This window comes from Cyrtonyx montezumae, unplaced genomic scaffold, assembly GCF_038088225.1.
Source record: "Cyrtonyx montezumae isolate F1298 unplaced genomic scaffold, pur_monq_1.0 scaffold_4, whole genome shotgun sequence".
Taxonomy (NCBI): Eukaryota; Metazoa; Chordata; class Aves; order Galliformes; family Odontophoridae; genus Cyrtonyx; species Cyrtonyx montezumae.
This window is the reverse complement of record NW_027072045.1, coordinates 3,924,502-3,951,117: the sequence shown is the minus strand read 5'-3', so window position 1 is coordinate 3,951,117 and position 26,616 is coordinate 3,924,502. Positions and strand designations below refer to the sequence as shown.

The 26,616-nt window shown below is 40.6% G+C and overlaps 1 protein-coding gene across 4 annotated transcripts; it reads left to right on the top strand.

Moving 5' to 3' along the window:
• Nucleotides 1–1,012: 1,012 nt before the first annotated feature.
• Nucleotides 1,013–26,616, top strand: PLEKHA1 (pleckstrin homology domain containing A1). 4 transcript variants are annotated; one of them, XM_065746403.1, is made up of 13 exons: nucleotides 1,013–1,168; nucleotides 12,609–12,769; nucleotides 13,345–13,401; nucleotides 14,671–14,716; nucleotides 16,527–16,624; nucleotides 18,154–18,285; nucleotides 18,863–19,006; nucleotides 19,798–19,866; nucleotides 20,334–20,398; nucleotides 21,168–21,231; nucleotides 22,411–22,500; nucleotides 23,577–23,651; nucleotides 26,180–26,616. In XM_065746403.1, exons 2-13 carry the CDS (start codon nucleotides 12,629–12,631, stop codon nucleotides 26,507–26,509), a joined length of 1,311 nt encoding a protein of 436 aa, XP_065602475.1. In that variant the 5' UTR covers nucleotides 1,013–1,168; nucleotides 12,609–12,628; the 3' UTR covers nucleotides 26,510–26,616. The 4 variants fall into 4 exon arrangements, with proteins under 4 accessions (XP_065602475.1, XP_065602478.1, XP_065602477.1 ...); XM_065746406.1 differs by having other exon boundaries at nucleotides 23,611–23,651; nucleotides 26,180–26,500; XM_065746404.1 differs by lacking the exon at nucleotides 1,013–1,168 and adding an exon at nucleotides 1,395–1,490.

Here is a 26,616-nt window from a genome sequence, read left to right as displayed (position 1 = left end):
CCAGGACCAAGCAGGAGAGGGACAGCATTGCGCTGGCTACTGTCGATTGTCTTACATTAGCTCCAATAAAACACTGTTAAGTGAAAATCATCAAAAAATGTACGAATAATTGTGAATGGAGTACAGATTGAAAAGCTTTTGGCTTGTGCAGCTGCAGAGTTATGTGACCTATCAAGGATTTGATAGGAGAAAGTTGCCATGGGAATTGTAAAGCATTGTTTGTAGCTGACTTCAACTTTTATTGTTGTACTCTGATTACAGCTTTTCTTTGACCGTAAAGTACAGTTGTTAAATGCCAGCTTGAAACAAAGACGCATTTACATGCAGGAACGGAGTTCAAATGAATTCTATTTTTGGAGATATCACTGCTTTGAGCCAGGAAAAAATAAAATAAAATTCTGTATTACTATTTTGGAAAGCAACCAAAACATTTAGAACAAGTTCAGTGCGTTCATAAAACAGAAATAGATTCTAATTGGTTAAGTATCACTACTGGAAATCGTTATGTGCCACTCGGACCATAGTCCCTCCTGGCTTCAAAAGGCAGCACCGGAACCAAGGGGAAAGGTGTAGCAGAGGAAACTATGTGCCAAACAATTAATTGTTCCGAATGCAGAGCTCTGTGTGGGTCGGAGAGGTTGTGCCACCAGCACTGTGCCCAACCTGGCGATGACTTGCACATTCCCTGCCTCGATTCCCCAGGGACAACATGGCCGCGGTGCCGTTGATCACGTTTCATAACCGCTGCCGAAGACCGTGTCACACAGCAGCGATCACAGCACGGTTTGAGTTGGAAAAGGGAGCTTTGCAGGTCATCTGGCTCGTCTCCCCTCACGACACAGCCCGCCCCTCCCTCAGGAGAGGCGCGGCGGAGGACTACAACTCCCGCCATGCAGTGCGCGGCGGCCACGCGCACTACATATCCCAGGATGCTCCGCCTGCGGAGGCCGAATTGCGGCGCATGCGCACGGCGGGGCGGAGACCTCGGCGGCGTCGCCGCTGTCGGGCGGCTGAGTTTCCTGAGCTGGGCGGGAAGCGGCGGGGAGGGGAAGGGAAGACAGAAGCAGAGCGAGCCCGAGCCGCCGCCGACGTGACGGGCCGGGAGCGCGGCGGGACGAGGGGAACGGGACCCCCGCGCGGCCCGGCTCCTCGACTGCGCCGGCCTCCAGTAAGTGCTCGGCTCCGGGCTGAGGGCCGAGGTGGGCCCGGGCCGGGGAGCGGTCGGCGTTGCTCCTGCCGTGCCGGGCGGGCGTTGTCCGCCTTCGCGCAGCGCTTCGTTTGATCCCTTCAGGCTTCTCCCTCTTTTATTGTTGTTTCGTGTTTATTTTCTTTTTTTGTTGTTGTTGTTTGGTTTCAAATATCGTTTTATTTTTGTAACTTCCTCCTGAAATTTTGGCTTCGGTGGGGGGATCTCCGAGCGCTTCACCTCGAGTGGAGCGTACAGGAGGCGATGGCGCGATCGCGTTTGGGGCTCGGTCCCATCCCCGGAGGTAAGAGGGTGAGCTCATGACCCGCAGTTTTCTTTTTCTTTTTACCTCTCCCCTCCCTCTTTGCAGCGTTGAGCACGATATTATCAGTGCACAGCCCGCAGTGCTGGTGCTGGGCGTGGGCTGCCGTGGGGTGCGGAGCTGCGGTGGCTGTGGCAGCCCCCAGCCCTCATGCTGAGGGCTGCACACGGGCTGTTGGAGGGAGCTGCAGGTTAGCAATGAGCTACTCAGCCACCTGAGCCCCTTCTTCCTCGAACAAGAACGTCTCTGAACGGATAACTTGCCTGTGAATGAGCGTTAAGCTCTGCCTTCATCACATTTGCACTGTACAGCTCAGGAACCACTCTAAATGTGTGTTATTAACTTAAGACTTAAGTTCTGCAGTTGCCTTGGGAGTAATTAATGCATAACGTTCACCAAAGGTGTTGTGCTGCTGCATAACATGCTTGCCAAGTGACTTCAAGAGAACGGCGTTTTGTCTTTGGGGAGCAGGCTGTTATTTTGAGGCCTGTTTTTAAGAAGTCTTCTGTCTTAACCCTCGTGGTTCATTGGGGAGGGGGGATTAACAATGTGCTAACAGAAATACTTTATTCTCAAATAGGGAAAAGTTCAGTTATACAACTTATTAGGCTGATCGTTAGGTAGAAAGTGCTCTCGTTTGTCTGAGTAAAGCTGAGAGCGAGGATAACATTTTTTGTTCAGGATGTTACGACCTAGATTTCTTCATGGTTCACTTTACGAAGGCATTGTGCTTTCACACAGGTTACCAGCCACATATGCAAAGACGCACGTGGAGTCCAGATTGCTGGATGCCATAAGCTTTTTGTTGCCTTCTGACATACTGTTACTGTACCAAGAAAGGGCCATTGTGTCTGCAGAGGTGCATGTGGTGTTCTCTTCTCCTTTACCCCATCCCATACATGATGCTGGAAGACAGAACCACATTTGATCACACAGTTTGCCTCTGTGAGGTGTCAGAATAGCTTTGCATTGTTGAATCCCAAATGGGTTTTTGTCTTTTTTTTCCTTTATCCACTTCCTTTTTCTACTTTTGACTGCATTCATTATGATACAGCATGAACCTGTTCTTTACTGAGATAGAGCTGTGTGGGGGCATTTCTGACTGGATGCTGCATAACAAGATACTCCTGGCTATCTTAACAAACTTAATAGACTGCATTTTTCAGGATTTTCTTTAATACTTTTGTTGTAAAACTAGTTACGAAATATAATGAGGGCTTGTGTCAGTTCGTTTCACAAGTGAGTTACAGTGAACCTTTCAGGTAAATGCAGGAATCTGTTCATCTACGAGAAGAGTTCTTTCTCTGAGCTTAGTCATAACTTCTAGTGAAGTACTACGTTGGATAAATTGAGAGGAAATCACTGCATTAACAGTGGGTTTGGAACAGTGGATTGCCTTTTGGGTTCCTGCAGTTTTGTCTCCTGGTTATTATTTTTACATGTTGATGGATTCACACAAGTAATAATGTGCATGACACTGTCAGGTTCCTAAAGCAGAGAAGTGTGGAAGTTCTGTTTTCCTGTTTGTCACATCCTTAAGCATTAGGGGGTGGGCTGGAGCCTCTCTTAGTGGGGGGATTGTTAGCCTTGTCAGTATTTGAAAGAGAGCTGTGTAATTCAGGGGTAAATAAGCCCTGATGCTGCAGAAAGCAATAATGCAAGGGATTACAGTGGGTTCTGTGCATTCGAACAGCTAATACTTGACATGATATCACTGAGTAGTGGGCTGCCAGAGGCAGCTTTGGATCAAAAAAGTAAAACTTGTTGTGAATGTGTTGTCTGCAGTCACTCAGTGCTGCAGTTTTGTTACTGTAGGAAAAGTCAGTTCTGAGGTATTAAAATGTACAGATGAAATCTGTTAAGCTGTTTCTGTGTTACATAACTGCAGCTGGCTTCAGCTTCATTGTGTGCATTTCGAAGATGGAAATCAAGGGAAAGATGTGCAGTAGGTGACTAATGAGGTATACTGCAGCATTTGAGTATTATGGAAGAAGAGATGCTTACATATAAACTTGAGAGAGGACAAAAGAAGTAGTGTGTACAGAAAATAAGAAGCACCTTAGTGGGTTTTTTCCCTTTCCATCCCCTCCCCTGTATTTATCCTTTAGGAGCAGTGACTGAATGATGGAGGTAAGGTGTGCATCGTGGGTACAGATATGCAGGAGAAGAAGCTGAATGCAAGAAAAGGCGTTGATTTTTTCAAGTAGCTTGGTTCAGAAGACAAGGAAGTTATATCAGCAGGAATAGTAAAGGCTGACTGCATGTCAGAGTGTTAATGTAGAAGAGAGGAAGTACAAAAGTCCATTTTTATTGACTGTAGCAGATTAGAAAAAAAACTTCAGGACGTTACTAAAATATGACCTGATCTCTGCCTGCAATACAGTGCACGGTTGGACAGAGTCCAAAATGCCAGGCCTGCAAAATTCTGAATCTATTTTAGTAGATTTAGAATTCCATCAGTGTCTTTATTACTAAATGGCCCTGGTTATTTGAGCTGACACCCATCACAGTAAATGAAGTCACTTCAAAATGCAGCAAGCCTTGAAGCACGGGTAAGTGAGAACATGTTAGAAGTGTGAAGTTCCCTAGTGTGTGGTGCTGTGTGCTCCATTGTAGCCAGCTGTGTCAGTGCTGGTCTGAACATTGGCTCGTGGTACAAGAGAATGCATGCTTCTTGCTAAAGTTGTTTTCTCCTGATAGTCAGGAGCAATAAAAACTGAAAATGCTCATGGGGTTTGGAGCCAAGTAAACCTTTGTGCAGTTGTACAGCGGTGTGAAAATAGAGGGTAGTGATTTGCTTCAGTGCCAAGATGGGTGAATTTGGGAAAGTGGATTTAGCGTATGGCATTTTTAAAATGTGAAGTAGATCAGAACAAGAGATAAATCTATGTCTGTTCTCTGGCTTGGTTGAGTCTAAATGCAGCGAGACGTGATGGGACATACTGCTCTCAGTGCTTTATAGAACTGCTTAAGAAACAGAAACATCAAAATCCCGATGAGTTTACCTGCCAAAAATAATGTATATTCTCTTTAAAAAGAAAAAAAAAAAGCATGCTGAAGAGGTTGGAGAAACAAGTGTTGTTCCAGTTCAGGTTTTGAAGTTACATATGTTAATGCACAAAACAACTGAAATTAGAGAGATGTCTGAACTACTTAGAAGAAGGATTCTACTCTTCTACTGCTCTCTGTTATTAGGGCTTTGTACATCTGTAAGTCAAAGGTCATTGCCTTATATGCACTAGTCTAATTTTGAAACACTTAGATATGTATTTGTGTATGGCTCAGTTTTATAAATAACACCTTCCTGTTAGTGCTAGGTAAAGTAGCAGGGTTTTGTTGCTGCTGAGGAAGGAAGCTTGGCTCATTGTCTGAGCACTGAGCAGCATTTTCTCCCTCCCAGGACTTGCAGAAACATCTAGAATGTGTAGGTGTTTCTTTAATCTTGGAGAAGGAACTTATTAAGCTTTCTGGTGCAGAACTGTATGAGCCACTTACTTTTAACAGATGTTATCTGCATGAGTAGGGAGTTGCAGGACTGGTCGACATTTGTGGCATTTAACAGTTGAAACAGTTTTCAGGTTTGAACATATGCCTTTGCCTTGAAAATCTGAATAGTTTCAGGTGTTTTATGTAGAAGAAAGGTGGTTCAATGGTGAGTCTGCTGCGCCGAGACTTGGGAAACAGGTTGAGCTCTGTGCATTGCCAGAAGCTCTCTGTGTGGCCTGGGACAAGCTGCTGCTCTGTCCCTCTGCATTCAGCTTGAGCTGCGGAGCTCTGTGCATCACCACGTGTTACAAGGTACAGCAGGTAGGCTTTGAGGTGCTCAGGCACAGTGTGCATGGTTTCCTTATGCTGGGAGTCGGAGGGTGGGCGAGCTCCCTGCTGACAGTCAAGAGGGAAAAACGGAGTTCAGTCAGTTTCCTACCTTTGGGGTCAGTTGAAGGTAGAAAGCAGATTGCTTAAAGCTGGAGGAGAGCTGCATTGCTTTTCAATTAAAAACAAAAGTATAAAGCGGTGCTTAAAAACCAGAATGAGCCAGACCTTTCTGTTGTGGTCCTGCTGCACAAGGAGCGATAGCAAAGCTCTGTTCCACTGTCAACTCTTCTTGCATTTAGAAAATGCCATTAATTCTAGGTAAGCGTTACATCTGAATGGTTTAGCTATCAGTTTTATTAGTTATTGCTGGCACGGTAGGATGTCCTAAATTCCTTTTGATTTTATGGCTTTTCAGGTGAAGATGGAACCGATCAGCTTTTCCACCACACCACTGTTCTGAGCTAAAAGTGTTTCGGGTTTAAAGTTCTTCTGCTGGAAGTTTAAGATGGAATTGTCCCTGTTGTAAACTGAAAGTGCAGACTAGACAGCAGTTATCAAGCTGTGCAAACATGAGTTCTTATTACGGAGAGCCTACGCCCCCAGGAGCAGTCTGCACTGACAGAGATGTGATAAATTCATCAGTTTAATATGCAGTTATTTTGATGTGTATGTTCTTCTTGAGTGCTTTGGTCCCCATCACATTTACATCCCTTGTTCAATAAAATATTTGAACTTGTTCAGACTGGAGATTTAATTAAGCATTCTTCCGTTAAGTGCTAGAACAGTTACGCGCCAGGTTTGGTGTGAGAGGGAGCAGTCCTCTTAGCACTGCACTTCAAAGGATGGTGTTCAGTTATTGGTTAACTCTTTAGGGAAGCTTGTGATGGGTGGATGATGCTATGCTGATAGTTCCTCTGGCAAATTAATATCTGTAGCTGGAAGACTCTTGCTTATTCACAACTTTAGGTTTATGTTTTTAGTTCGTTAACCTTCCCCACTCCTTAAATGAAGTTCACTTCTTCATTTATACTATCTTTCTATTTGTCCTGTTGCTCTGATTTTTTTTCTTCTATTGTGGAGGGAAGTGTGAAGGAGCAGCGTTGCTTTGTGAGAGGTCCATCTACTCCCTCCTTGGGGGGGAAGGCTGCGGTGCAGCAGGTTGTAAAGCAGCCTGTTGCCTGTTCGTGGTAAGTTCAGCATTTCCAGGCATGTTGTTGCACATACACAGGATTTATGATTCTCCCAGAGTATTTCCGTCTTGCTGTGCGTAGGTCATGGGGCAATCCTGCAAAATGCCAGGAGCCCAATGGCTTCCTGGTACTATTAGGATTACTCTGTAGGTGGAGTGTAGTTATTCTTTGCACGCTTTGTAATTCATGCTGTGAGAAACACCGGTGCCAACGCGGGCCAGCAGCCGCACCATAAGCTGGCATTTGTGACATGGCACATACAGTGGGTGAGGAGGAAAGTCAGCAGCCAGCTGAGGGCTGTGCCTGACACAGAGATGTTTGGTAGGTTCACAGCTTGCTTCTGTCTTACTGAGAATGGCACTTTTTTAATTTGATAAGGGAAAAAGAGAGGAAAAGGAAGGCAGTGACCTGAAAACCTTGCCATTTGACAGTTGGAGATCTGGCACACATTCTGTAAAGGAATATTGGCTTAGCTTGTATGAGGCAGACAAAGCCTTGCTCTCACTGAAGAGCTCTCATTAAATTTGCTCTTAGCGTAGAGCTCCTCACCACTGTGAATCCTCAAGTGGTGCTAATGGGATGTGGTAAGTAAGCTTGGCTCTGGAGGAGACCTTCAACCTTCTGACCTACACAAAGCCTTACAAAATGAATGGTTAGCTAGTTGTCAGTGTTATAAATAATAGCTGAGAGACTCAAGAAACATCAGAACCTTTTCCTTCAACTCTAATCTTTCCTTAAAGCATACAGGAGGTTTCACCTGGAGGCAGGTGACATTACTGCCATGTGTCACACTGGCTTATTGTAATACCAGGGGTGTCAGGGGTGCTGGGGACTCTATAGGATTCAGTCTGTACTGAAAGAGATCTATCACACTGTACTCTTTGATGTATTTCTACTGAAATGAACATCTGCTGTATGTGGGCGTTAAGGTACGTAGGATTAGTGTTGTAGCATTGAAGTTGTAGATAATATGGAATACAACAACAGGCATTTGTCTTATTGAGGTAAGGAGAGGAGAGAATGGTTGGTTTACTGCGATTTAACAGGTCCTGGAAGACAACAGATCTGATGTGTTCTGAAGATGGTGTTGACTGACTAAAGCTTAAGTGTGAGATAAGATTGCTGTTTTTCAGAGGTGATTCATCAGTGCAAGTAATGCTGCTTCTATATTGTGGCTTGGTTGGAAGTTGGGTTAGATGCTAGGGGAGGGCTGTATTGTTATACATGCCTCAGCTTAATCAGAGATAAGAGGCTTCTGATGCTTCTGATTTTTTTGGTTTTTTTTTAATTTTTAACTCTTTTGCATTGCTTCATGTCTTAAAGAATTCTGCAGATGAATACCAGCCTGGTGCAGCTGCTTTTTCCTTCTTTTTTGACCACTTTAGAGAAGGAATCTAAATGCAGGGATCAGCATATCCTGGAGCTTCCAGTTCTCATCTGCAGAACACTGCTAATAGCTTCTTAAGCTTCCAGCAAATCAATCATGTCATTGGTTTAACAGAAGCACTCAGTTTGCTGTGCTGTCTGGGACAGAAATGGAACAGAAACAGTGATGGATCTTTGGGAAATAAGGAAGCTTAGCATCTCATTTTGGAACAGTCAGTCTTAAATTATCACTGAAATAGTCCCCAGCTCATCTGTCTCTCTAGCTCCTAGGGGTTTTGTTTTGTTTTTCTGTTGTGTTTTGGGTACTTCTAAGAAAAATGTAAGAGCTGTGTGAGAGGTGAGAGAGAAGCTGTTGCTGGGCTTATGTAATAAATACAGCATTCTGCTTTCCTGCTGGAAAACATTTCAAGGGGTGGAAAATCAAAAGTTTGAACAACTGTACTGGAAGATTACATGCCTTGTTTTCAGAAGCTCTTCATAGCTGGTTGTCACGGGATTTTCTCCTCTTTATCATCCTCTGTGCGTGTAAGAAGGAAAACTTCCATTGCTGTGTTTTGCAGGATATACTTGTGACAATCTGAACTCATCCCTTATCCTTGGGAGTCAATAAATGGTCAGTAAAAGTGATGACCAACTGGTGAGCTGCTGATTTACAGCAGTAAGCTGGTAGTAATTGCTGAGGCAAAAGCGAAGAGCTGTCAGTGATTGAGCTGTTCCTGGAGTTGCAGGAAAAACAGACAACTGCTTTAACCCCCATCCCCTTCCTCATCCTCATTGGAATTGAAATAATTGAAATCTTACTTTGCATGCTGCTTTCTTTGTCTTACAGTGAATTTGGACTTGAAAAGGTGGAGGAAGTCATCGAACTGTAAAGGAGGTGAACTCAGCAGGTGCTGGTGTGAAACTAAAACCAGCAGACACTGTAGGAGAGTTTGAAAAGGCTGTTGCAGCTGGTGGGGGTGAAGTGCTGGAGTGCTTGGGGTTGTGGTCATGTAACCGAGCAGCACGGCTGCAGGCTGGGACAAGGAGCTCTGTAACTTTTAGTTTGAGCTGCCCTGGAGGCCAGGCAGCCTTTGGCTGAGATAAAAATATTGAGGAGTGTTGGTACACAGAGGAAGAGAGTGGTGAGAGGGGAAATCCGAGAGAAGTTGGGCTGAGGTACGTACCTTCTTAAATTAGTGCTCTGCTGCTGAAAAAAGGGATGTAAGGCTACAGAAATAAGCAAGACGTCCTGTTTGGGTTATAGCATGGCCCTCCCAGTGAGAGGCTGAAAGAGCTGCCTTTTCTGAGTTTTTCCTTATGAGTGTCAAAGTGCACCACAAAATAGGTACTGGCAACACTTTTAGCTTCTGGTCAGTTATGGTGAAGGAACCAGGAGGAAATGGGCCACCACTGTGTACTGACCCATGTCCCCGCTCCAGGGAGGGAGGAGTGGCAAAAGAAGTAGTATGTAATCTGCTACAGGGTTGACACCTTCAGGTTGTGCTCTCCAAGCATTTGTACTCCTGTTACAGTATTAGCTTTGAAGACTTGCTGTGTTGCCTTCCTCTGCTCTGTGCTTCGATAAAGCTGCAGAAGATAATTGTGTGCACGGAATCGAGAGCTGTGAAGCATTCATAATCCTAGACTGCAGAATGGAAGGCTCCCCTGCAATAATTTCACAAACAGTAAATGGTATCTGTTACATACGTTCATCCTATTATGAAGAGCAGTTTTAAGCTGAAGTTCTGGAGAGTTGCTGGGTTGGTCCTCCAGCTCCATTTCCACACTGAGGTACGGACAGCAGCGATATTACTAACGCGGTTCTTCTGCCTTTGGTGCTTCACTGCTTGCCTGGAGCTGCCAGGCAGGGTGCTGCAGTGGAGTTTTATCATGTGTTCAGCTGCTCTGTAACTGAAAGAAAGGCCTAAATTGATTGTTACGTGTATTATCAAATTATGGTTTGTTAATGAAAGCTGAATAGAATTGGTATTAATTGACGGTGGATTCTTGCCAGGATGTAATAGGATGGAAGTGGAGCTCTGCAGCTGGAGGATGAGAGTGTGATTTTACTTTGGATTTCAATTTTATAACGAAGCTTAAGGTTGTTTTTAGCACATGGTGGGTGTCAGTAATCCTACAAAGAATTTTGAGCTAATCTGAAGCAAACATTGATTAAATGACTGAATACTAGGAGTTAGTTATAACAGTTATCTTCTGTTGTCATCAGGAGTGCAAATAATATCGTGTAGGCTAGACATTAGCTGGTTGCACTTTAAAATAGAAAATCTGTATCGCAGATAAATGTGGGAGAGCTGCAGAATTTTGTCTGTTGTCCTGGAAGAAAGTATTGCAGTTCAACCCCAGCTAGTTGTATGCACACAGTAGAGCATTTTTAACACCTTCCTCTCACTTTTGCTTTTTGTCTTTTTTTTTTTTTAAAGCTTAGATATCCCTACAGGGGAGAGATGCTTTGAGTCTTCATTGGTTTTATTCCATAGTTCTCAATCAGTTTGTTTATTTCAAAACCATGTTTTCCTTGTTTCATTTCTTCACATCTGGAGAGTGCAGCTTCTGCCTACTCCAGCAGGAAACTGCCCACTAATATTTACTTTTCATCTGCTTTTCTGGGTTTCAGCACTTGATGTTAAGCTGGACTTGTGTCCCAGAAGTGCTGTGTGTTTTGTTGAGGTGCCTGGCACTATTTGGGAGAATAGTGGTAAATGACAAGTTTTAAATCTAATTAAATTAAAACTCTGTAATGCCAAGTTCTGCCAGTGCAGAAATGTAATTTAGAGATCAGCCACCATGAGGCTTGCCCCAGCTACAGCTGTTCGTGTAAGGTTCACAGTGAGAAGATGTTACTCCAGTGTAAAGAGATCCCTGCAGCCAGAGGGGTTACTGTTAGGACAGTTTTGGGAGTGCCCAAGTGTCTGCTTTCATGCTTGGTTACAGGCAGAACTGTGTTAGAGAGTTTGTCTGAGATCTGTGCTACTTACATTGCAGGGACATGGTAAGAGAATTTATTCACCTTTAGGATATCTTGTTACTTTATTGGAGATCATACCCACGTGTCTGAAGTTTAAACCACCACTGCATATCTTAAATGTGGGCACTCCTTTACCTTTTAAAGGTGAAAAGAATGTATTGGTCAGGTACTCAGTGCAGGCTTATACCCAAGTCATGTTCTTGCCACTATGTAGAGAGTATATCTTGCATCTCCAGCAGGAGTGTGAACTTTATTACTAAACAGTTTAAAAAAGTAACGAGAACAACTAGATTTTTTTTAATAGCCTGTTATCTCTGATATTACAGTCTTTTCAGCTTTTTGCAACTGCTGCTGAATGGAATTGTGCTCTGGTCCCAGTGGCAGCGTTTCAGAGTTGAATGGGCACCAGGAGGTTCGTGTGGTGTTGGTTACCTGACAGGTGGAGTAAATTGCCTTAGAACTGGTTAACTGAAACTCTTCTTATACAGTATACAACAAAAAGTAATTATTTCTCGGTGGTTGGTGCAAAATTTGAATGCTATTCAAATCCTAACTAGTGGTATAAAGGGACAGTTGTAAATACAGGCTTATGTCTGCGTGTTTGTGCATCTGATACCCAGAAAGAAGTACGTGCTTATGTCTACATCTGATTGCCAAACATGAGCACTTCAAAATGTATGTACCGGTGTCTTGTGTTCTACTGTGGTGTGTGAGTATCCAGACACAGATAGTTATCGGGTGTCTGCCTCGTTGTGTGCAGATATATCTATTTAAATCAAGTAATTTTAAGCAAGGAAATGGAGTACAATTTTAATAAATATTAAACTTTCAAATTACACAGTGAAAGCTGAGAGGTTTTAGAAAGCCTGAGGTGCTTAAACCTTTTATGCCTCAACTAAATGTTTTTGATGCGTGTTGTGTTTTGGTTTTAGCAGAATGGAAAGAAGACTGAATTGTTTTGGTCCTGATCGGGTGCAGATCCGACCCAATTTCATTATCTAAGTTGGCTTTTTTTTTAAATATGGGAATTTCCTTCTGGTCTTAGAGGCTGGCTTGTATGACTGTCCTTTAAGTGAAGGCAAAAACAGAAAAAGTGGAGTCCTAAAAGCTAAAGCAAGCACAGTAGGAATGGGTGGTCGGCAGTACAGATTGATTAAATCAGCACACCAAAACCCTGGGTGTGGGGAGTTGGGGCTTATGCTTAGAGATTAGGAAATGCGTTCAGATTTCTGCTTTTACTGTTTGGTGTATGAGGATGAAGAGTTGTCTGTTCGTACCATCATCAGCCTTGAAGGTCTTACTTTAGGAATGAAGAAAACATGTGGTCAGTGTTTCCAAAAGCCTTTTTGTTGATCTTGCTTGACCAAAATATGAGAAGAAAACCCATGTTGGGTGGTGATGCTGCTGACAAAGATCCTTTCTTGATCATGAAGGACAGTGTTTAAGGCAGAAGCATGAACTGAACGTTATCTCAATTTTGTGTATTCTTTAGTGATGATGTAAAAACAAGCACTTCTGCTTACTGCTTAGGCATCCTGAGTATGTGCTTCAAGGAAGTAAGAATGAGCCATCTGAAAATTCAGTGGCAGTGGGAGGAAACTGCTGCACATCACTTATTCTTCTGTAGAAATCTTTTGGGTACGGGGCTGAAACTTCTCTAACAACACTGAGTGGGCACAGAATGTTCTTAAAGTCAGTTACGAGGAGCTTTGCTTTACTTCTCTAACTCTTGTTTTGCAGTGTGATGTTCTGGGTCAGAAATGCCTTATGTGGATCGTCAGAATCGCATTTGTGGTTTCCTAGACATTGAGGAAAATGAGAATAGCGGGAAGTTTCTGCGGCGGTACTTCATTCTGGACACGAGAGAAGACAGTCTGGTCTGGTACATGGATAACCCCCAGGTGAGATGCTCTTTGGTATCTATCTATTTTGACTTATTTCAACTTTTTAACAAGTTTATTTTAGGAAAAAGCGCTTTATTATTAGTTTTATCCACCTGGGAACTTTAAAAAGAAGAAAAAAGAAGATAAAACTACAGATTTTCAGTAATTTTTAGAAAACACACGAGGCAGCCTTTGATGCATCTGGAATAATAGCTGAATGTCACTTCTTGTCCCTTCCTCCTGCCCTGATCAAAATACACAAGATGCCAACATCTGTTAAGGAAAAAGTATTCTTTCCATATTTCCTGGATGCAGACCTGCAAGAATCCGTCTTCCTCTAGTGAAATACATAAACCTCTGAAACAATTACTGCTTGTATTGTTTCTAGCAGTCTTTCTGTTTTTAGTTTATTACCAAATGTGTGTGTAATAAGCAAGTAGTTTAGATCCTGTTGGAAGTGTACATTGTGTATTGTCTATAAAAACTTGTACGATTTTCTCTTTGTGGAATTGAATTATTCACTTTTTATCCATGAACAACGAACGTGAAGTGAGAATAATTTAGTTTCACTGTGTCACACTGATTCGTTTCAGAACCTTCCCTCCGGGTCTCCGCCTGTTGGAGTCATTAAACTTACCTATATTTCAAAGGTAAGATGATATGCTATTAGACACTTGCTGCTAAATATTGGTGGTAACTGCCAAATGACAAAAGCACCTCAACTCCGGGCAATTTTAAATGCCTCTTAGGTAATGTATGAGGTGGGAGATAAGTCACTGGGTGTGATAGTTTGCAGTAACAATCGTCAGTGGACAGAACAGTGGCATTTCTAGAAAATACTTAATTCTTTACAGTCATTTACTTGCACAGGAAAACAAAGAGTCTCTATGCTTAAATTCATAGTGGATATTGCATTAACAAATAAGTGGAAAAAAATACTTGCCCTTTTGTCTTTCTACTCTTTTCTCAACCTTTCTTTGCATATAACTTTTTCATTTTGTTCTCTTACTTCATCTTATCACTTTTTTTATTCTTGTAAGAGATGTGGCTAGTTGTATCATGAGTACAGAAATGTCTGTAGAGGTGTGCCTGTCTCCTTCCTATTTTTCACTTTCCTACTTCTTTGAGTGAAACCTCACAAAAAGCTGCAGTCTTCTATCTCACTTGTAGTGGGTGCAGTGGTGCTCACCAGTGCCTTTGCAGTGACAGTAGTGTTGTGCTGGTAATTAGGCTATTGAATAAAACAAATCTTCAGTTGTGGCAGGACTGCTGGAGCTGGCCTCACTGGCAGTGTATTTGTGCCCAGCCCTGTGCCACATCTAGTGGTAGGACTCATGAGTAGCTTTTGTTCTCTCTCACATTTACCTTGTATAACTTTGGATAACTTTTGTAATTATGTAGTATGTATCGTTGGCTTCTGGCCAAAGAAAGGTTTTGAAGTGAGAGACTGTTTAGCATTTTCCTGCACCCTCCATGGAGGTCTCTGTCACAATGTAAATCCCTGAAGCACTCTCCAGAAAAGTAGCTATCCTTCTTACTGTTTTGAACCAAAGTAACTGAAGCCCTTGGCAGTGGGAAATGCTCTTAAATTTTGAGTTCCCTTGAGATGCTGAAGTTAAAAGTGCAAATAGAAGCGTTCCATTTGGCAACTTCAGTGTTCTGTCTGTTTCTTTAGAAAGGTAATGAATCCTGAAACTTAAGGAATAGGAGCATATGGCATAAGCTGTCTTCGTAGTGTGGGATGTACACCTTAAACTGAATTTTGCATGTTTTTCCTTTTGTCTGTGTATCATCGTGGCTGTTTGCAGCATATGCTATGTTGCTGATCTTCAAATTCAGCCATTTACAAGGGAATGTGGTGATGTTTGATGTGCATTTTGTCTACTCAATGATACTTAAAATGTTAATTTTCCTACTAGGTTAGCGATGCAACAAAGCTAAGGCCAAAGGCAGAGTTCTGTTTTGGTAAGTTCTTGTGTGCAGCATGCATGCCAAGTTAAGTTCTTCAGAAACTTGAAACAAAGATATGTTCTGCAATTCTATTACTAGATACAGCTGGCAGTGTGCTTTTTTTTTTTTGGTGTTTTTTTTTTTTTTTTTTTTTTGTTTTAGAAATAGCTTGTGCTCACCATTTCCTCTTTAATACGGGTGTGATGCTGCTTTCTTCATACTGTGTTTTTATGGCTTTCTTGTATTTCAGCTAAATGAGGAGTAGGTAAGAGGTATTTCTTCAGATATTTGAAGTTCTTGAGACAGTAATGAGATAATTAAAAATGATGGCTGTTTTCAGAGATCCAACATGCCTGTCAGCTATGTAGGCAAGTCATTTAGGTATTTTAATCTATATTGCTCATAAAGGAGTTCATTTAATTGATATTAAAACACCGTAGTTCTTGCCAATGCTCTTAGGTTTAGTTTCTGCCTGTGGTGCTTCAGTGAAGGAAATAATTTGCTTGGGGGTACCTTCTAGGTTTCTTGATGCCTAAGATTGTTTAAACTTGGGTAGAGCTTTGGTGGCTCAAGAAATCTTACTTTTTTTATTCTTTAACTTTTTCTTACCAGTAAATCACTTGTCCAGACTTAATACGATTCCAGAATTTCATAGCGAGCAGTTAACACTCACAAAAAGATACAGGATACATAAAGATGGTTGTTGGCCACCAGTCTGCCCATAAGTAACCTTTCTTTATGGCTGCATGCTCATAAGAACTTTATCTCAGTTGAAGGTGCTGATAGTGCCTGCAGGGCTTTTGGCAGTTAGGTGGCACCTTTGCCATGGGTAGTGTCACACAGGCCCAGAGGAGGCAGCTTTGCTGGGCTTTGTGCAGATCCACACAAGGCTAACACAGTGTGAACCACGCAGCCTATCATTTCCTCCCTAGAGGAAGTTGCGTACTTTGCACTGGGTTTCTCTGAGGTGTCTGTGTTAATGAAACACTCGGTAATCACCCTGCATGTAAAGCTGCAGGGATTCTGTACCTCATATGTCAGTTCAGTGCCATCTACAGCTACCTCTCCATATCGACACGCAGAGATGTTTATCCTCATCACCAGTAAAGTTGCATTTAGTGGTGGGCCAGCTCTAAGAAGCCTTAACTGTCCAAGATGCTGACTTATGGCTTGTAATATTCTTGGCTTATTAAGGCATCTTTGAAACTTTTAGGAGAGGGAAAAGAAGTTGTTATTGTCTTTCTTTTAAATGGGGAGTTAATTGTACCTGTCGATTCATTCCACAGTTCTGCATTTTGAGTTAATATTTGCATCCATTGTTATTTGCTTTAAACCATCCACATGGTGGGGAGGTGGTGGAGATTATGTAAAAGTATCTGTTCCTAGCATGTGTGTTAGTGATGAACTGTGGTGTTAGAGGTAAAGCAGCAAATGCCTCCCAGTTTTGGGAATGCTTTAGTTGGAGGTTATCTTAACACTCTTTCAGTATAAATTCTTAATTTGTGTGGTCCCTTAGTAATGGCTTTTCACTTCGACTTGGAAAGAAGGATGTTTGTCCCTTTTGGATAAAAGTCTGTTAGGTGTTCATGGGACGAAATACAGAATTACTGAAGTTCTGTTTCGTTTTGTTTTTTGTCAAGTTACTAAAATAAAATAGAAGTTTTCTATTCTGACTCTTAGAGATGTTTGTTCCTGGCCATCGTGTACTTAGATAAATATTGATTTTTTCCAGAAGTAATTAAAAATCTGTGATTATATCACATTAATGAATTGATTGCCAAGGATTATTTCAGTATTGTTAACTTTTCATAATGCTTTTTAACAGTTATGAATGCAGGGATGAGAAAATATTTTCTACAAGCCAATGATCAGCAAGACCTAGTAGAATGGGTAAACGTTCTGAACAAAGCTACCAAAATCACAGTAAGTGGTTTCATTGCTGTGTAGCACTGTTTTCAAATGTCAACTTTGTCAGCGTGTTTTATGTCTCTGGCTCTTACACTGGAGTATTCATTTTATCTCTATAAACAAGTGTTGGCTGATCTCCAAGACTTGAAGGAACCAAACAGAGCTCCCTCCTAAACTTCAATTCATTTTACTTACATTTTGTCCAATTCCCAAAGCAAAAGATATGTGAGTTTAATAAAACACGTAATAGTCTCTAATAATGGTTTTAAATTAACATATGCATGTCATTAATTGAAATATCCTGAAGATACTTGCAGGCAATGAAATGTACGCATCCATCCTGATGTCAAAAGTTTTATAATTCTTAAATTGTTATTGAAATAACGAACATGATGCCGTGTTACAGAGGCTCTTACCTGATTTCAAGTAATATTTCTTCAAAGAAGCATTGGAGCCATTCACTTTGTTCTTAAAACTGATAAATTACTCTCCTGGTTTGTAGGAGGGCAGCTGGTTATCACGTCATGGAAAACATCTGTGGATTACCTCAGTCTATTGAGAAACAGAAGTTATGGTTTTGTTTCTGTCCATTTTTAGGGAAGTGATGATATGAACTGTTTTAAGAGCATACCCTTACAAGAAAGGCTATAATGAGGAGCTTTCTTTGTCAGTAGCTTTCTTATTTTGGGGGATTATCTAGGGATTTGATATTTCTATGAGTTTGAATGGTTCTAATGCAGATGTTTCTTTGGAATGATGGAAACTTCACTTCTAATAATAAATAAAGCCAGAGTCAGAAGGTTTTTTGGTTTTCTGTTTTCCATGAAGAGAATCAGGGGGAAGCTATCCTAGGCTGACACTTGTGCTCTCAGGACTGCTCATGTTTCTGTACAGGTTGAAACTAGGTGATCTCTACAATCCCCTCCAACCTAAACCATTGTATGATTCTTTTATTTGTAAGATTTGCAATCCTGGGTATGATAGACTAGAATCACAGCAGATTATAAAGTAGCTGGTGTTCTTGTCTAGATCCATTCAATTTAAAGTTTTGAATGTACCAGAGACTTGCATGGAAACTCAGTGTAAGAAGAGAATGTAGGTGTCCCTTCTTCCTGAAGGAGTTTGGCTGAGCTATATAAGTACCTGTCTGGTTGCTAGTTAGTATAGTTGAGTGTAAGCTCTGTGGTCAGTGAGGAGTCTCCATTCAGCACTCATTACTGATTTTAGGAAATCTGAAAGGTAGTGGGAAATAAAGAGCCAGTTCTACAAACTAGACATCCTTCTAGAAGATAGTCTAGCAATTATGGCAAAGCTTGGAATTGATTTTTGGGTTTCAGTCCATGTGGTGCCATCTTAATTGGCATTAGTCTTCTTCTGAGGACTAAAGCATAGCCATTGCAACTTATTTTCACAAACTATTTGTAGTGTTGTACAGTTAGGAAGCATTTCTTAACTCCTGCTGGTGGCAAACTGAAAGTAATTCTTAGGGCTGTTTGTTTTTTTTTTTTCTATATATCTTCATATGAATATGTTTCAATTTGAAGGTACCAAAGCAGTCTGATCCTCTGTGTCAAATGGATAATGCAAACCGTCAAGCTGAAAGCCCAGGTGGAAAGAAGCAAGTGTCTTACAGGACAGAAATTGTTGGTGGTGTTCCTATCATTACACCTACCCAGGTAAGACCCCTAAAAAATGTGGAGTGTTATTTTTTTTATGTGTCTGAAATGAGTTTTTGGGGTTAATAATGCCAAAGTTCTGTCATCTTAAAGGGCAGGAAAAGTGGATTGAAAGGAGTTGATTGTCAGCTGATTATTCTGTGCTGTTAGAGGTAGTAAGGATGGCAGCAGATTGGCCTATTGCAGAAGTGCCTTAGGAAATTAACATGTGAGACAGCAAGTGAAGTTCAGTAAAATTAGGAGGTAAGGGATTCCTAGAGAAATAGTCCTCATTTTTCCTAGGAAATACTAGGTTCTGAAATAACCATTTCCTCTTGACTGAGACATAAGAGTTAGTCTTACATGAAAACATCACCTTGATGTTCAATAACACAGGGGGAGGGGGGTGGGGGTGGTGAGGGAGGGAATCTACACAGGATCATTAGGAGTTAGTAGGGCAACAATAAAAATATTTAAACAGCAAAGGTGTTTTCTCTTGTCTTTGCCCAGAACCTGCTTATAGTGTGACAGTATAGGTTGACCATTAGAAAAAAGAATGAAAATATTCTGAAGCTTTTCTCTTTTTTTTCTTTTCTAGAAAGAAGAAGTCAACGAGTGCAGTGAAGGGGGTGATAGGAGTTACCTGAAACGATCGCAAAGTCACCTTCCTTATTTTACTGCTAAACATCCCCCAGATAATGCTATTATCAAAGCTGGCTACTGTGTAAAGCAAGGAGCAGTGGTGAGCATTTGAAATAAGTTTATTTCCTTAGTCAAGAACAGAGGTCCCTATGTGGTAGTTCTACTTCCTAAGTAGACAGATGGAAAGGAAAAAAAAAGACTAATTATCAGCAATTGTAGCATTACTGCCAGTATTAAGGATGATTAAAGCTAAAAATATCTTCCTGTGGAGTATAATTTGTCTGTTGTGTTCATGGTCTTGAATGTTGATGTTTTGTGGAGGAAAATTTGTTTGTGTATAGATTTTCACATTATGGGTAGTGCATTCAACTGAAAATTCCTCTCCTGCAATTATGTTAGGATCCTTATTTTGTTTTCTAGAAGCATCTGAATTAGAAATCTGTTTTTTAAATCACTGAGGTGTTTAGAAAACTCTAACTTTAGTGTAGTTCAGAGGAAGAATTGTACCACTTGTCAGACTGATTAATACAAGTGGAACTATTTGTGTGAAGCCTTGCTAAGTTGACTGACAGTAAATAAACTGTTCAGATTAGGCAAGATACATACTGTGAGTCCTCAGACTCACTTTGTCTTGGATTGTGAAGCTTCTTGTAATATTTCATTTTCCACTGAAAATTAACTAGAAGCATTTAACTTCATGTCTTCTAACATTTCTTACAGGTCTGTTACAATTTTAAGTGGAGGTTGTTGCTCAAAAAAAAATATATCTAGAAGCTTGTATTTTCTATAATAAAATTTTACCAATAACTCTCCCCTGCTAACAGGTGCTCTTGCAGATTATATATATAATTGTGTACGTATTATAAATGTGAAGTTATTTTCTTTTTGCAGATGAAGAACTGGAAAAGAAGATACTTTCAGTTGGACGAAAACACAATAGGATATTTTAAGTCTGAACTGGTAAGATTCTGATTGTTTCTTACCAATGTCCCAAATGCACTTGTATTTGAGAAATGTGGCATTCTACTCTTGAAACTTTTGGCGCTTTCTTATAATAACTTTTCACGATTGGGAAGAAGAAAAAAAATGATTAGAGTTACTATGAACCCAGACTTCAGTCTTCTTTTTAGGATTCTGTCAGTATGGCACTGAAGAACAGCAATGGGGTATATTCTGTAATCACCTCTATTTTGTTTTAATATCTTTTGTTAACTTTGTTCTCACATATAATTCATTCTTGAAACAACAGGCCATTATGTGGAGGGACGTGACTGTAATCTTGCAGTTCTTGATCTGAAGTTAGGATTATGGGATGTTTATCATACAAATGGTGGGATCTTTCCCCATGGCAGCAAAGGCAGGCAAAGAGTTACGTTCACAAGTTGTGCTGTTTGTTTAGTAAAAATGGTGTTTTTACCTTTTTTCAGGAGAAGGAACCTCTCAGAGTTATACCACTTAAAGAGGTCCATAAAGTTCAGGAATGCAAACAAAGGTGAGGAGAGAAGAGGTGGTGCCTGGGATGTAGTATGCTGCATTGTCCTTACTAGAGTGCTTGTTGGAAGCACTGAGAAACTTTCAGTAGCTTCAGCTCACTTATGCATGTATGATACTCTTCGTTAGCAGCTTGTATATCTGGCATGTAGTTCATGAGTGCTGGGTTGTGTTCCAAACGTCCAGTGTTCAGCAGCTATTGTAGAATGCAAATATACTGGACAAGGGTGGACTAAAGGCATATCGTACAGTCATGAGTCAGAGAAGCATAAGTGCTCTCTGATTTGGGGCAACAATTCCAAGAGTCCCTTTTCTGCTTTTACAGTCTTTAGACTTTTGCCTTATTCAAGCACTCGAGCCACTGTTGAGATAGATAGCGTGGTGTTTTCCTTTTAAGCAGGCTGCTGTTTAGGAATAATGTTTTGCCAAGTCAAAACAAAAATATAAGCATGAAGTCTTTTAAAAATCTGACTAAAACAGTATTTATTTAAACTTAGTATAATATGATTTAGAACATTCAGATTAAAAATACCAAGCAAGCATGCACGTCACTTATTAGCTAAAGAGTCTTAAGAGTAAGTTGAATGAGAGTTGCTGTTCTTGTTTCTACTCTTTTTTTTTTGAAAAAAGGAAAAAAAAAAAAGTAGGGTGTTGAAGACTGCAGAGGTCTTCAGACAGCATGTGCTTTGGTTCTTTCTACATTACAGAGTATTAAGAGAATGAACTGGATAAGTTGAACTTGCTGTTGAACTCTTTTCTTTCATTTACAGCGATATAATGATGAGAGACAATCTCTTTGAAATTGTAACTACTTCTCGAACCTTTTATGTACAGGTAATTTCTTTAAACTTTGGGTGAAACCAAGAGACTGGGATAGTCAAAAGACACTGCTGCTTCACTTTGGCTTACAAAGCTGTATTTAAATGTTCCATGGTTTTCAGAGGGAATACACATTATATTTCAGAAGATGTGTATAAGAGATGCTCTAAATAACAGCTGGTGTTGACAGTGTTTAAAAGCACTGAATAAGGAATAAATCCTTATGTGATTTGGTTGGTATTTGGGTCTTCAAATTCCAAACTATCTATTCAATATACTAAATCTCATAATTTGAAGTACTGTGTTTTTATTTATAGTAATCACGTTCTCAGATAAAAGTTACTCACAAGAGCACAGGAACATCTAGTTTTTGTATCTGGAAATGCTTTTGGCAGTATGTATCTGCATGCACATTATTCACTGCATCTTTACCATGTTATTTTTTAATGTTTTATTTAGTGAAAACCACAAAGACTTGTGTTGTCTAGCTGTGTGGGCATGTGATGCTTATACTGCTATTTCTCCTGTCTCTGGAGGAGGAGATCATTTCCATCTTTCTCTTGTAGGATCAGTATGGTCTGTATCATCTGATACTAGTTTTGGAGCCAAATGCTGAGTTATGAGCTGCCTCACAGCTGAGCATAATTAATTGACATGGTGCATATGCTAGGTTTAATCAAATGCAACCTAATTGAGAGAGCTTTAGCTTTTTCTTTATCCCAGATATGTCCCAGACTTCTTCTATGTAAATGTACAGCAGACCCTGAATATAGACTGCTTCTTATTTTGCTGTAGCTCCTCAGTAATTACCTCATAAAAGTGCAAAGAAGTGACTGAAAAGTGCAGAAGTTGTCCTTGTACAAAGTCCCCTCAGGGAGGTCAGCAGATCTCCTGTAAGAGTTAATGTGGGTAGTTTAATTTGTTTGTTTAAACTGAGCAAGAATTGAATCTAGATTATGTAAATTGTGTGTGTATATATTTACACACTTACTGCTTATTATTGTATAGAAGTATATGTATATAATAGTAAATTCGAGGCAAAATTTTAAGAAATGGCAGCTTTAAGAAATACAAGTCTGTATGGCTTTAAATAAGAGACCACTCAAGTAGGATAAGGCTCTGGTTTTAATGCAGGTGGTCAGCACACTGCAAAAAGAGCTGATTGATAAACATGGCTCGTGTCGTTTGATCCAGGCGGACAGTCCAGAAGACATGCACAGTTGGATAAAAGCAATTTCTGGGGCCATTGTAGCACAACGGGGACCTGGAAGATCAGCAGCTTCCGTATGTCACTCTGAAACTTAGAGAAATGCAACTAGTTGGTGTTTACTTCTGCACATGAAGTCCTGGGTTTTTACTTTTGTCTGTCTTCTATTCTGTCCTATAGTAACGTGGCATCCTTGCATGAAATTTCCTACAGACTGGCATAAACTATTCTGTGTTTTTAATGGACACTTACCATAGTCTTATCTATATGTTGCTTTACGTGCACTGTACTGTCTTGAACACGTAGGTAATGCAAGTGCTAACCTGGAACAATTCTTCTGAGTTCAGTTGGATCTTTTGTTGCTATGCTGCTATGAGTAAACTCAAATATTTCTAATTCCTGCGAGGCATTTTTAATCATTTAATTTTGCATTCAAATGAGAAAATCCTGATGTGCTTGCAACAACTCTTGCTACTGGATTATCATTCCCCATTGTTGGTAGTTCACTGTACGTGCAGATACAGATCCACATTTAAAATACTTTCTGAAGAAATGTCTGCTCGCATGAATTAGATTTTGCTGTTGGAAACTTAGTATGAACACCATCTAGCATTACTGACCTGAGGCACTGTGATAAACCTTCGTGTTTGTGAGGCCATGTGGATGCCAGATATAAATGCAAGCATGGATGAAACTGCATTAGGCATTCACAAGGTACCATGCTTTGTGCTCGAGGTTGCTGCAGTGTCACAGTGTCCCCAAGTATGTCCAGATATAACAAATGGAATACTGGACAGTTCAGATGCTGCAGGATATGCTTTTTCACTTTCTGGCTATGGGATGTTTTGTAATAAGCTGAATATGTCATCACCCCCATAATCTGAAATCCAGTAGCTTAAATCTGGTACCTGAATACACATTTGCATTGATGTTTCTGTCATTCAAGCCTAAGCTCTCAATGTGCAGCTGAGAGCTGGTTTTAAATTAAACACTTCCTATCGTAAATCATTTTTCTTTTGGGGGGTATGAAAATATGCAGATAACTTCTTTGTGTATGCTTTTTTTTTTTCCTTTTGTGGGGCTGACTGAGCAACCTCGCTGTTACTGTCTGCAGCACTTTTCTTTTTCCCTCTCTTTCTTTCCCCAAGTATAGGTTACTCTAATCTTAGCTTTGCACTGTGTTCCAGATGCGGCAGGCCAGAAGGCTGTCGAATCCTTGTATACAGAGGTATACATCAAGAACTGGTGAATGCAGCATGTATGTGGGCTCTCATGGAAACTTGCCTTCTTAACAGAGGGCTGGAGCTAGAGGCTGATTTGCACTATTAAGAAACTAAAAATAATGCTACCTGTTACCATTACTGAAAACTAACTCAAATTCTATCATTCCCTTACAGGTTTGCACTGTTCTTTCTTGCTTTTGAAATAACTGGAATTGAAAAGTGACAAAAACATTTATTTGTACTTCAAACTATAATGTGTATTAAAACACACTAAATTATGTAATGGGATTTCAGAAATGAAAGTATTAAAACTAGTTTGCATGAGAGTTCATATTTCCATTTTACTTTACATTTATTTGAAACTGTGCAAAAGCAAAATTAAACTTCAGCTACCCACAAACTAATACAGATGCGTGCACATTAAAAATGCACGTCTTAACTCTAGCTATTGGAAGGATAATACTGTAGCCTGATCTGCATGGCTTGTAAGGGTCTGCATGAAATTTAGTTCAAACCTAGAAGCGTTATAACATATGATTGCTGTTCAGAGCAGTACACCTTAAGAGTAATATAGCAGCAAAGTCTTTTAAATGTGAAATTAGTCAATGTGGGTAGTAAAATCCAAGTATCCTTTGGCTGATCTAATCAGAAAGTTTTGTGTAGAGGTCTTGTCCTAAGTTCCCTAATTGTTGTCCTGTTTGTTCATCTGTGTTTATTGTTAAAAAGAAGAGCAGGAGTAATATACTGAATCACAAAATCTCCTGAAGCAAATGGTTTTTCTTAAAGTGAGCTGTCAAGTCAGGTATGAAATACAGCAGTGTAATTAATTTGAAATAATTGGCTGAATTTGAGCACAAAATTGAAGTCCAGAGAAGATGAACAGCTCCTTCATCCTGTAGCATTAATTTATATTAAAAAATAAATATTATTTGGCAGAATCCATTATTACATTTGTGAATCACTGTCATAGCATTCTAAAAATAACTGCTATGAAAAAAATATATGAAAAAAAGTATTTCATTTGGGATGTTTATTTGCATCTTGGACACATCTGTGATGGGTTTTTGCTAATGGAGTGCTTGAGAAATGCCTTGGTTTGTGTACACACGTGGGTTTACCAATTTCTGTAGTTCCTGCACTAACACAGAAAATTTTCTGTGCAAACACACAGAAAATTACATTGCAGAAGTGGCAGCAGCGACAGCTCCTAATACATGTGGTGAAGTATTCAGTGGATCATTGCACATTGTTCTGATGGCATCATTTAACCTCCTGTGCTGTTTTAGCTATCTCTAGATCTTTGAGGCATCCTTGCAGAACTGACGGATAGGATGCAGAATCTGGTACATAGAGGTTGCTGTGATGATGGCTTGCAGGACTCCACAACACTCACAGGCACAGAGATCTTTAGAAAATAGCACCCCTGTTCATTGTAGATCACCACTAGGAAGTATACTATGATTAAGAAGGCAGATTTGGATAGATATAGCTATAAAAGCTGTTGTAGGTATTGCCTGGGTACGAATATATGCTTAGTAAGTAGTAGAAGTATAGCCAATCCCAAACGATTCCAGCTTTTCTCAGATAAGTTGTTCCTTGGTTCTTTTGTTCTGCCTTTGTCAGAGGTACATTCAGAGTGCCTGCTTCTCAGGATGCCAGCTGCAGTGCTCAAAGATGCCCCTGGATCCCAAGCCAGAGACTGACTATGCAGGCCTGCAGAGCTTTTCTCCTGACAGTATTAAGCAGCCATTTTTGTCAGCATTTTCTTGCTGTAGTCAAGTTACCTCTGTTACTGCTCCCACCACCTAGGATGTCTAAAAGTGCCTAAAAGTGCAGTCTGATCCTGTGCCTTAGATTTCTGAGTGGTACCTAGGTGGTCTGGTAACTTGTTTCCTTCCTTAAGTAGATGTTAAATGACTTTCCACAACATTAATCTGATAAAGTGGTGTGTTAAGGCCAACAGAATTGTAACAGTTATCACAAGACTGTAAGTTGACAGTTGGAATAAGATTATTTTTTTCTGGGGCCATTACCTTTGGAGCTTTTACGTAGACTTGATAGCATAGAATAGTTGCCCTTTCTCTTTGGTCCCCAAAATAAACAAAGGAGGACCTGTACTTGCAAGAAGAGGGAGGAAGAAAATGTGTGCTACTTCAGATTTAGGGTGCAAGTGCCTGTTGATTATAAATTTGTTTCTGAAAGATGTCATTTTCAATGGCACATCTTCAAAAGGTTGTCTAAGTCTTAATAAAATGAGAAGCTTCAGTTTGCTGGGCTACATTATACAGTTCAAGAAGCTGCTGAGCTTGATTGGAGAGATTGTTTCTTCGAATGAAGACATGGGTGTTGCTGTCACGTACTGCTGTAGGCTCACACTTAATACACTGCCTTGGGAAAGCACTTGCCTCCTCCTGCTGTGGCTGATGCTTTGCTTTGCGTTTCCTGTCCTGATTTTTCTGAGTGTGCAATCTGAAGCAGCATCTTTTTGGTGTGATGTCAGTGATCTGATTTGACACGTGCTCTTCTTTTCCAGGAGCATACCGAGTCTTCTCCCGAACACAACCATGCTCTCCGTTCTGCCTTCCCAGCCCCAGCCACCTCACATTCCACAGCCACTCACAGCAGCCCTCTGGTCCCAAACCCTCACGCCAAACACCCTGCCTTGGAGAAGCGAGGATTTCACGAGTCTTTTGCCAAGGCCAAGCCAGGGAGCTACAAGATCCAGGCTGTCACTCCAAGAGAATCAGCTGCCAAAGTGACTGAACAGGGCCACTCGGAGCCCCAAAGCAAAAATGGCACTCAGGAACAGGATCCTGGCCTTGTGGATCTGGATGATGCAAGCCTTCCAGTTAGTGATGTGTAATGATGGAAGTGTTTGGAGAATGATCCATTTGTTCGGTCCTCTAATTTCCTTGCTCAGACTTTTAACCAAAGAAAATTACAGGAAATAAGAACAAAAATAAAAACAAA

Bases quoted from the DNA above. Each gene is read 5' to 3' on its own strand.
- PLEKHA1 (XM_065746403.1), top strand. From the start codon at position 12,629: ATGCCTTATGTGGATCGTCAGAATCGCATTTGTGGTTTCCTAGACATT. The intron at 13,402-14,670 runs GTAAGATGATAT...TTTTCCTACTAG, and splicing joins AACTTACCTATATTTCAAAG to GTTAGCGATGCAACAAAGCT. The intron at 20,399-21,167 runs GTGAGGAGAGAA...TTTCATTTACAG, and splicing joins GTTCAGGAATGCAAACAAAG to CGATATAATGATGAGAGACA.